At 39.7% G+C, this 12049-nt stretch overlaps 1 protein-coding gene across 3 annotated transcripts in view; it reads left to right on the top strand.

Moving 5' to 3' along the window:
• Nucleotides 1-12049, top strand: part of IL13RA1 (interleukin 13 receptor subunit alpha 1) — a 246991-nt gene that overhangs the window by 52562 nt on the left and 182380 nt on the right. For all 3 annotated transcript variants that reach the window (XR_015295297.1, XM_086918715.1, XM_086918716.1), the window contains exons 2-3: nt 859-995; nt 10619-10751. Coding sequence is in view for 2 of the 3 variants with exons in the window: in XM_086918715.1 (XP_086774841.1) it covers nt 859-995; nt 10619-10751 (270 nt within the window). In the remaining variant the exon portion in view is untranslated. The remainder of the gene's footprint in view (nt 1-858; nt 996-10618; nt 10752-12049) is intronic.

The raw sequence follows: 12049 nt of genomic DNA, 5'->3' as shown, positions 1-12049 counted from the left end.
CTGTCTCCCTCTCTCTCTTTCTCTTTTTCTGTCTCTTGAAGCCTGTATGTGCCTACTGCAATTAACCTTGGGCGTTTGGGGAAAGTGACAGAGGCACAAGGAGAGCCATCCTGCACTAAAAACTGGCCTCCAGGGACTCCAGCCCACAGGGGAAATGCCTGGTGGAATAAAAGGCCTGTCTGGCCCTGGCGCGGAACGTCAGCCAAGTTTTCCAGCCCAATGGCCTTAATGTTGGGCAAAACTGGATTGCACCATCCATGACAGCTGAGCTGTAGCAATACCAATAGTTGTTTTTAAAACAAAAGCCTGATCCATCACATTTATGTTCTTCTGAGCAGAGTACTGTGTCATACCTTTCACCTGGCACTCCCTCTATGATATGTTTTGCTTTCCCGGCCACTTACTTGAATAGCCATTCCACCCGGCACACGGCAGTGTGTTTGTCTCTTTCCGCATATCGTATCAGTTATTCCCACTCCTGTCCTAGTTGTTCTTATCTTTCGCCTTTACAAACTGCAGGCATGTTGCACTTATAAGTCTATGTTGCCCACGCGCTCATGTATGTGCATAGATTGAAAGCACTTGTGTCTCTCATTTTGCTATCCTTTTCACTTTAAACAATGCTAGTGATTCAGCATTTCTTGCACGTGATGTGACCGTATACATACAATTAGAGGTAAAAAACTAAATTGTTGATTCCTAATTGTCAGATTTAAATGTTATTGTGTACCATGGAATATACTATGTAGTTGTACTGCCAATTTTCAATGAAAATTCCTCAAAGCAAAACGTGTGATGGGAATGTAAGGACCTTTAACTGGCAGAATAACCCATAAATATGATGTTTTTTTTGTACAGAAATCCCCCCTCCGGCAAACCTTCAGGTTGAGCTTGTGAACATGTTTGTTGTGATCTGGACATGGGACCATCCAGAAAACCTTACCAGTAATACGACCTGTGAACTGAAATATGAAAGTGTGCTAAATAGTAAAAAGGTAAGATGAGCTATTCTATACTTTATCACACATCAAGCATCCTAGGACCGGTTTCTGGCTATCAGCCATCTTCAGCCAGGATAGCTTGACTCCAGTGGTGTGGAGAGCATGGGACTCACATCTGAGCATACTCATCCCACTTGGGGTGACAAATGCAAAAACAATAGTTGATGGACAGAATGCAGAACAAGTGTGTGAATTACAAACCAATAGTACATTGTCACCCAATCAAAGAGTACTTCATTGAGTGCAGATTTACCATTTATTTGGTAAACCGGTCACTATATATATGATCACTATATATATGATCATATATATATATATATATATATATATATATATATATATATATATATATATATATATATATATATATATATATATATATATATATTACCTACTGGCGGTCGCCAGTAGGTATATATAGTTAGGATTTTTTCCCTATGGGATTTCTGAAAATTCTATGCCTAATAACGTTTGCGTTTGTGGACGGAATTGGCTGAAATTTTCAGGAAAATGGCACATTTTGTTTCTGAGCAGCCCTTGAAAATTTGGGGGGGGTTTGTGGAGGGGGGGCCGAGATAAAAGGGGGGTCCCAAAACGCCTTTTTCCCATGTTAATTTCCATAGGGCGGTTGGACTCACTTTTAGCCCGAACGGCTGAATGGATTTTCACGAAACTTGGCAAAATTGTAGGGACTGTTAGCCCGATGTGCCTTTGCTAGGTCTCAATATATGTGCTTCAGTGGATTTTGAGAAATTAACGTTTAAATCAAGATATATATCTGTAACAGCGCTCCGGGCAGCGATCCGGTTAGCGAACCTTTCGCGTATCGGAACTTTGCGATGCGAAGCTGATTGGCCCTCCGGTGTCTGTCAACATTCTAAACAGTCCGGAGCGGCCGCCATCTTGTCTCTCGGTAGGATCGAGAGACAAGAGGAGGCCAAAACAAAGGGGGAAATTACCATACCTAATTCATGGTCCCGTGATTGATCCATGAAATCAGAGTCTTCATTGTCCTCAATTTCTTTTTGTGTGTTGGTCTCCAGAACAATTTCGAAGGAAACATTCTGCTCACCTTCCATTTTTTTGCTGTAATTTGCATAAAAAATAAATATATAAGTAGAGATAGGGCACTGTTGGGTTTAAGTTCTGACAGGCACTTGTGAGTTTATACCAGAGAAGTAATCTATGGGCACTGTATGGTTTCAGGCGTGAATTAGTACTATTAAAAAGTGCCTGTGAAGAAGCCTAAGTAAATTTATAATTATACCACAGAAACCTAAATCAGTCCATAATTATAATAAAGAAGCTTTTCTCAATGTCTAACTCTTACAGAGGGATAGTATATAACTATCTGAAAATGTTTATCATATTTACTTATAGTGCACAATATACTTCAGTTTTAAAAATAACAACTTACCTTTAGAAACAAGTTGATGTTATTATTGATATTCTAAATGATATATACAACAACAAGTAGTAGTCAAAATGGCTGTGTTTCCTTCTCTCCCTTTATATATATACAGGTATATAACCAATCAAATGTCAGGTAATAAAAGTAGAAAATGAAAGTAACATTTTCATTGGTTGTCAATTCCAACACTTCAGATGTGTTTTGTGAAGTAATTTACCTCACGGTACTTGGAGAGGTCTACAGGCTAAATGGCTAAATGAAATTTCAATGAAATTTGTGAGAATGGAAGGGATTGTTATGTAGTATGAGCTAATGTATATTTGGTGAGAGTGTCTCTAGTCGTTTTTCTGTAAATTACTTTCCCACCTTTTTTTTGGACCGCTTTCCGGGAAGCGGCCCGGTTAGCGAACCTTAAGCGTCACGGGAGTCCACCATTTTGTGTATCGGTCGCATTAAGATACAAGATGGAGGGCAAATAATGTTTAGAATGGGTAGAAGGGGTCATGGTAGACTTATCTTGACCCCCTAGGTTTTCTGAGCGTGGCTGAGGAGGCTTATATGTGCGGAAAAAAAAACTTTTTTTTAAAAAATTCCGCGAGGTTAGCTTTCGGTTAGCGAACCGGGTAGCGCTCCGGGGAGCGAATTTTGTGGAAAATTAGTGAAAAAAGTTAGAGAAAAATAATAATTGTGAGTGATCAGATGTAGGGTAGCTCTGAGAAGAGCTTTTGGGTTTATGGTACATTTAGGTACTTATAAGTAGGTACCAATGCACAGTCTTAAATTCAGAATGAAAATTCTGTTGCCCTCATCTGAGAAGTGAACTCCATCTCCTCTGTAGATATCTTGCATGTAGTAACGCAAGTTATTGTTGTAAAGAGAGCCCATTCCATGGTCTCTCATGTAAGCTGAAACAGATTTGTTTACATGCTTCCTCGCTTTCTCAATTTGTGGACAAAATTGGTTGGACCACCTCCATTTCTGTCTTTGGCATATATTGGAATATACCAAGGCAGTTTGAGGAAAAAGTGCCATTAATTGCTCCAAGGTGTCCTTTAAAAGCATTTCCAGACCTACCCCTGTCAAAGTGCCCAAATCATTACCTCCACAGTGCACTATTAACAGGTCAGGTTTTGGCAAATGCATAAAGGTTTTCACCAATGGTATCAATTGGTGACATTTTAATCCTCTTTGGCCCAACCACTTAATTTCCACATCTTGTAAATTGAGGTTGTGTAAATTTCTGCTCTCAGCATACCTTTGAGCCCAGTGGATGTAACTATGTCCAACAATCCAGACGTTAAACATGGTGGAAGAAGGTTGTTCTGCAGTCAGATGAAGTGTGGTAATGAAAGGGCAGTTGAAACAGTAGGAGTTTCTAAAGAAAAAAACTGTGGATTTACAATGCTAATGATTCATTAGCAGTGATTGGTGCATTTCCATTTCTGAAAACAGAAAGTTAGGGTGCATGGATGTGTTCTTTGAAAGATGTAATTTGAATGGTCAAGGAAGAAACATTTAATGAAAGATTGCACTGGATACGCAGGTGCACTGAGAGTTCAGAGTTCAATTGAAACATTGTTGTGTGAATTTGCAAACATGAGAGGTCTTCCAGGAGGTGGTTGCTATGGAAACAAGGCAGACAGGGCAGAGGGGGGAAGGGTTTTGATTTGAAAAAAGTGAGGGAAGAGGTATGATTGGCTAATATGAGAGATATGTGAAAAGAATATCTGTATTTCTGTGCTTTCAATAGCTGCAGCCTTTGGAGTGCATCCTTTTTCTTCTGCTGAAGACAATTTGGTGTATTTCTGAGACTGTTTTCAAAACTCAAAAAATATTTGCTAAGGTGAGAAAAGATTTATTTAATTTAGATAGAGAATAGTATGATTTAAGGAGAAAATGATGAAGAAAGCTGTGTTTTTAAAATGTGGTTTTGTCTCTAGTGATATACTAATAGAATTAGTTTCATAGAGAAATTATAATTGCATATTTGGTGTAACATTCTGGCATGCAGTAACACAAGATATTGTGATACATGGAGCCCATTTCATGGTCTGTTATGTAAGCTGAAACAGATATGTTGCTTTTAAAAACGATTTAAGAAATCAATTACATTTCTGGATATGTACTGCTAGAGCTTCATAGGTTGTTTTGGGCCATATTTATAAGGTATTTGAGTGTCTAAGATGTTATGTTCGCCTTTTAAAATGTAAAGTGTTCCTCATGGGGCAAGTGTCTTGTAAATACGCTCCCACTTGTGCTTGGCAAATTTAGATTTTGATTATGGGAGTTACCTAGCCATATTAATAGTGTCCCAAAAATGGTGCTAGGGCATTCCAGAAAACACAATCATGTGTCTCAAGGACATTTTTAGTCATTTCTTCATGACTGCAGGTATACAATTGATTTATATGCTGTGTTTAAAAACGAATTTTGAAATGAATTAAATTTCAGGATATGTACTGTTAGAGCTTCATAGGTTGTTTGGGGTCATATTTAGAAGGCATTTTAGTGTCTTTGATGTTATTTTTCCCTTTTTAAATGGAAAGCGTTCCTCATGGGGCCCTGAGCAGTTCTTAGTTCTGTTTGTTTTTGAACCTTTTCCCTTGTCTTTTCTAATTTTTAAATACATGTTTTAATATTTTTTGAAATGTTTGTTCTTTGTTTTACAGATTGAAAGTATGAAAAAATATTTAAAAAAGGTAACAAGAATTATAAGGTAAATGTTTTCCACTCTTTTTACCCGCAATGCACTGCTGATGATGTCATTGACACTATCTCTCATTTACTCTCTCTAGCTGTCTTTCTTTTTACATTATTCTCTGTTTACTTCCCTTATACTAACTCTTCTTTTTTTTAAAAAAATATTTTTTTAGTTCGCTTAAAGTTCGCGAACCGGTCAGCGAACTTGAAGCGAACCAAAAGAAATAGAGCTTGCCAGAGTGATAAACATTCTAGCAATTTTGTTTGAAAGGGGAGGTAGTTCTGAAAAGAACTGTTTTTTTTTGTTTTTGTTGTTTTATATTTTTTTTTTATTTTTTGAACATTTTTTGTTTTTTTTGTATTTTTAGAACTGTTTTATGTTTTTTTTGTGTTTTTTATGGAGGGGAGACAACAAAAAACAGGCTTTCAAAACGGCTCAACTGGAGCAAAAAAAAAAAATTACTTTTTGGGTGCATTAGGGCATTTATGATTTTCATATGCAATGTTCATCAGGTTGACACTCATGTTGCCATATGACAGCATAGCACCACAGTAAATACAAGATAACTTCATATGCTGGAAGTTGGGTTGGATGTTTGGCACAGTCTCTTGTGCCTCTCTTCCCGTCAAAGACAATGTGGATGTAGATCTTGCCACAGGAGTTGCCGTCGGATTGTCTTCAAGATCCCTTAACTCAGCCCGGCTGTAGTTCAAGGGATGCCACCTGCTCATGTGACGATGCATTGTATAGTTCCCCATACTGTACTTCTTTTCTGTGCCTCTCGACAATCTGTAATCACAGATGAGGCAGGTGGCATATTTTGCATTCACTTTCTTTGATCCAGGAGGGATGGTGAAAAACTGCCAGATGAAACTGGTTTTTCGTTTAGAAACCCGGGGCAACTCATCGACAAATTGTTGTTCCTCTCTGTCCTCTTCTTCTTCTTCCTCCTCTTCCTCCTCTCTGTTAGTCATAATTTGACTAGGTGGTCCTCTCTTCTTATGAGGAGGTGGAGGTGGTGGTGGGGGTGCACCAGCTGCAGCAAGAATGGAAGCCATTGTGGAACTTCAGATAAATGGTCTTTCTCTCACCAAGATGAAAGTCAGAGTGAGGAAATAAGGAGGGGTTTACATGATTTGGGGAAAACAAAAGTTCTGAGCCAATGAAAAGTGTTATTTTTAGGTCACATGACCTAGTCATACATCATTTGGAAACCAAAAGTGAAATGAACCAATGAGAAGTTTGATAAACAAGTCACATGACCTGTTCCGCTTACGTTACGCGGCGCGCGCCGCGTCCCAGATCGCTTCCGGTTCGCGGTCCGGAGCACTTCCGGGAGCGCTAACGCGACGCGTCATTAGACGCATTACGCGATAACGTGATACGTCGCGCTTCCGCGACGCGTCACTGTTCCGCTAACGTAACGTTGACCGGTTCGCGGACTAGATCGCGGCATCAAGATGAGCTAACGGAAAGCTTCCCGGTTCGCGAACTAGAAGCGAAGAAAAAAATATTTAAAAAAAATTATCAATAAATATCTAAATATATTTTGGGATTTAAAGAATAATACATTTTACAGCTACAGATGTTAGCTTTTAAAAAACCAATGAAATTCACTGAAAAAACCATAGGTTATAGACCATATATAGTTAGAAATTTGCATTTAAAAAACCATTGAAATTCAATGAAAAAACCATAGGTTATAGACCATATATAGTTAGGAATTCGCATTTACAAAACCTTATTTTACTCGCACAAAACCATTGAAATTCCATATATAGTTAGTTGCACTAACTATATATCGCGCACCCGCAATCCACTGCTGATGATGTCACATATTACATCATTCATGACATGGTCAGTGACATCACTGATGACATCACTGATGACATCTCAAATGACATCACTGATGACATCACTGAAAACATCTCATTTGACATGACTGATAACATCACTGATGATATCATTCATGTGATAATACCATGAACCTCTTCAGACTCTAATATAACCTTAGATACAATCAGTGTAAACAGACAGTCACAGACTGTCACTCATCCATGGAGTTACTCACACACCTAGTCAGTTATGCCAAAAATCAATCACACCTCCATTTTCTCAACTATACAGTTATACACACCTTACTTATTCAAACATATACTAACACATATTTACTTTACTCTCTTATACAATCTCTGATACATGTTCACAATGATCCATACAGCCACTCACACATTCACTGGCTCTTATGCACAGTTATTTATAGATGTCAACTCTCACATGTACTGTGTTTTACATATGTACTTAATTTGACATGTAGCACTGAGATATCCATTCACTCACTAATACACTCATGCACAGTCAACCGCCCATACAGCTGTTTGCACATGCACTTTTGAATCTATACATATAGTGAATCAACTACTCACACATCTATGTACAGAGTCACACACCTTCCAGCCACCCATACACACACACTCAGTTTCCCATACAAATACTTGGACAACCAATCAACCCATACAGTTACTCATATAGCTACTGATCAACATATGCAGCAGTTTGTAGAACAACAGATATAATGATGCACAAATTAAAACAGTTTAGTCACTAGCCCATGCACTCAGTGAGACACATTTAATCACTCACTCAATCAGTCAGTCATGCACCTACTAAATCCTTCATCCAGACACTTATACATCCACTCATTCTTCAAAATATAAGACATATTTTAACTTTACAGAAACATACAGTCACTGGATGTTGTCATCAGTGATGTCATCAGTGATGTCATTTGAGATGTCATCAGTGATGTCATCAGTGATGTCACTGACCATGTCATGAATGATGTAATATGTGACATCATCAGCAGTGGATTGCGGGTGCGCGATATGCAACTAACTATATATGGAATTTCAATGGTTTTGTGCGAGTAAAATAAGGTTTTGTAAATGCGAATTCCTAACTATATATGGTCTATAACCTATGGTTTTTTCATTGAATTTTATATATATATATATATATATATATATATATATATATATATATATATATATATATATATATATATATGTAAGTCCCATGCTCTCCACACCACTGGAGTCAAGCTATCCTGGCTGAAGACGGCTGATAGACAGAAACCGGTCCTAGGATGCTTGATTCCGGTCCAGGAAAGACATGGCTTGACAGTTCGGGCTGGACTGTTCCCATGAGGCACAGGGTCATGGCTGATTTGCATATGGCCATGTCTGAACTGGGGTGGTGTGGAGTGCAAAAAAAACGATGGATTTAGGCCCAGATCTCTGTACCTGGGTGAATGTATGACCTTGTTCTGCATTCTGTCCTTCAACTATTGTTTTTGCATTTGTCACCCCGAGTGGGATGGGTATGCTCAGACGTGAGTCCCATGCTCTCCACACCACTGGAGTCAAGCTATCCTGGCTGAAGATGGCTGATAGCCAGAAACCGGTCCTAGGATGCTTGATTCCGGTCCAGGAAAGACATGGCTTGGCAGTTCGGGCTGGACTGTTCCCATGAGGCACAGGGTCAAGGCTTATTTGCATATGGCCATGTATGAACTGGGGTGGTGTGGAGTGCAAAAAAACAATGGATTTAGGCCCAGATCTCTGTACTGGGGTGAATGTATGACATTGTTCTGCATTCTGTCCATCAACTGTTGTTTTTTTTATTGGAAGCTTGGCATCTCTTATTGATCCTCTCTCTCTCTAATGTAAATATTGAGAAATCTAGCATCAAATTCATCCACTCCCATCAAACCCTGTCTTTCAACCATATGTGGCCACTTTTTCTCTTCGCTGATAACATGTTGAGGTATAGCACTTGCCTTTATTCAGTTTTGAAGTACTTCTTTAGGAATCTCTATAGTATTAGACTAATAGTGGAAGTATTCAAAGGTCATATCTGCGATTTAAACGAATATCAAAACTGCCCTACATCTGGAATAACTGTTGATTATCAACTGCAAGACCCTCTACTGGCATAGGGCCTGATGTTGACTTTGGAGGACGGATACTTTGTCATAAATGTGGCATATATGATGATCTCGTCCTGTGAATTCATCGCCCGACACCCCACCCAATGAGAGCCCACCACGTGCAAATTCCTTATGACTCTATATAACTCATACCTTTCTCCGGCCCATTGTTTCCTACCTTTACCTTCAACAGTCCGCATTGCATAATCACAAGGTGAGCCCTCCTTCCCACCCAACCTTTGCAACTCCTTGTGATATGATCAAACTCCTACCCGCTCTACATATTATTAGCTAGGTCTTACATATTGTGTTTGCCTCCGAACCCACCACTTTCCAAAGTTCTAGCAGTGTAGTTTACAGACTACAATTGAATCATATTTCCTATCATTTGTAGGTACTATGCTATTGTACGTAATAATCAATGTATACACTGGGCCTGATTCACAAAGAGTCTTCACACTTGTAGCGAATGCCTAGCAGTCATGGGGGAGTCTCCGCACTCAGGTGGAATCTCTGCAATGAAAATCCTCATTGCGGACTTTCCACCCTGAGTGCAGAGACTCCCCCCCACCCCACACTACTGCGGGGCTCTGCCTTGAGTGCAGAGGTCCTTTGTGAATCAGGCACTACGTCTTGGTGTTTTATATCATCTATTTCTGTAAATCCTAGCATATTGATTCCATTGCACTATGTTTATTCACAATGCAATAAAAACATTTTTTTATTAAATGTGACGTCATCCCACCCACCAGATTACAAGTGAATTGAGAATCATGCACTCGTAAAATGCTAGGCGAGGATATTTGTTAATGATGGGACACCGGTCCGCCAAACTCTAAATCAAGCCCTTAAACTAAATGGACCAATGAAACTTAGTTTTATACATCAAAAACATACTAGCAGCTTAACAGGCTTTTGGAGGGAGGTAATACAGCCATATAGCCTGCCGTAGCGGGCTATACCGGCTATTAAAGGCCCGCTCCAGCATTTGGCTCGGGCCTTTAACAAGGGAGTGGGACTTTAATAGCCAGTATAGCCCAGCTACGAAGGGCTATAAGGCTATTAGAACATTCTACACTAGAGGGCAGAATATTGTAGCAAATAAAACAAAGGCTTCAGGGAGCGCAAGGGGATTAATATCCCTCAGGCTCCCTGAAGCCTTTGTTCACAGCCACAGCTGTACACAAAGAAACATTGGAATGTTGGCACTCCGTGCTTATAACAGCCATTATAAGCCCGGAGATACTCCATTGTTTTCAATGGAGCTCCCAACATTCCAATGTTCTAAAAAGGGTTGAATAATTTGCTACTGTATATTACTGATTTTGCAGTAAGACTGCAGTGATTTAATTGGAATGATTTACAGTTAAAATAGCTGTAATTGACATGTTTCGGAATGTGTGGTAGTAAGAAGTAAAGGGTTGAGAAATTTAGAGATAGAAATATTAGGCATGATGTGTGTGAAATTCTGAAATCAGATTTTCAGACATTAATGCATCTGTCTTCTATTCCAATAGGTTCGCAGTAGACTTCATAATCGCACAGAGGTTCCACCTAATCTAAACAACGAAACTTGCTTTGAAGTGAAGGCAATATGTGAAAACGTTGGCGAAAGTGACTGGCTGAAACTTTGTTCATACTTTCTGAAAGGTAAGATATTTATTTATTCGAGGGATTTGTGAAGTTCAGAATTCGGGTGCGTATTGTGAATAGTTAATTTGTGCCCATTTAAGAACTGTGTCACAGAATTTCAGAGGAGTCTTGTTGATGCAGACACACTGTCATGACTTTCGGACTACTATAATTGTAGGGAAAGAGCCCAGACTTCCAGGACTTAGGTGGAGGAGCCACTGTAAATTTAGTGGCAACGGAGAGCATGGTAGTGTCCAGCCCATCCATGGGAAAAGTGGATAAGCCCAAGCCCCTCCTATTAGCAGATGAATGTCTGACCTGACCATAAGGTTTTCAGGTTCTTTTTGAACAGGTACAACAGCAAATCAAATCCATTGTGTGCCAGAATGGTGGTCTCAGTGCACTGACAGTCCTTCCTCCATTTTCTTTCTTTTGAATCGCTGCAGACAGAGCAGTGTGGCTCAGGTCACTTTATGTATGAATTCAGCTTCTTCCAGGAACAAATTGTGAATCGTGCACAAGAGCTTAACTGTTGCTATTTGTTCATTTTATTAATATTGAGGTGATTAGAAGCCTGATGATAAATGTTCATATTTTTATAGCTAAAGACACTTCATGGTTTGTAGTTTCAATAGGTCCTCGATTTACATGTTGTTAATGTGCGTAGTATTGCTGTAATACAATCTTGGGAGGCTCGGCATTGGTGCTAGTTCGTCATTCGGTTTTCTTCTCAAACATGATGCCTAAACGTTTGCGGCAGTGCCTAGGGATGAAGGCCTCGCCCATCATGGAACGATTTAACTGGATATTGCTGTGCATTATTAAAAGACTTGCCTAAAGTTCATTTCATTTTAAGATATTAAAACCCATTTATATGTGTTAAGGGGGCGGTAAGGGGTAGACGGTGGCAGAGTCTCTCCCCGACTCGCTTTGATGCTAGCTAGCGTTTGTTCAGCAACATTTTGAGGAAATATTTTAAATTGATTGTAAAGTGACATCTAAGATTTTATAAAACGGATATCTTTTAAAAGTAGTATAATTGCAGGTTTAATACGTTTTTAAGGCGATTTCATACTTTGTTCACACTGACCATCAGGGACGCTCTGTGCTTGATCACCCGCCTGCACGCCTCGGTCCGACTCGGTGATTAACACCGTTGAGCGGAGGGCGGACAGGCAGAGCCAGAGACACTTCCGCCTCACGAGCGGTTAGCGCTCTAGCTCCCACAACAGTAAGGGCTACAAAGGCAGCGAGGAGCAGCGGCGCTTGGCGGTAAGGGGTAGACGGTGGCAGAGTCTCTCCCCGACTCGCTTTGA

Source organism: Lissotriton vulgaris, chromosome 4_1, assembly GCF_964263255.1.
Source record: "Lissotriton vulgaris chromosome 4_1, aLisVul1.2, whole genome shotgun sequence".
Classification (NCBI taxonomy): Eukaryota; Metazoa; Chordata; class Amphibia; order Caudata; family Salamandridae; genus Lissotriton; species Lissotriton vulgaris.
This window is presented reverse-complemented; position numbering and strand designations above follow the sequence as displayed.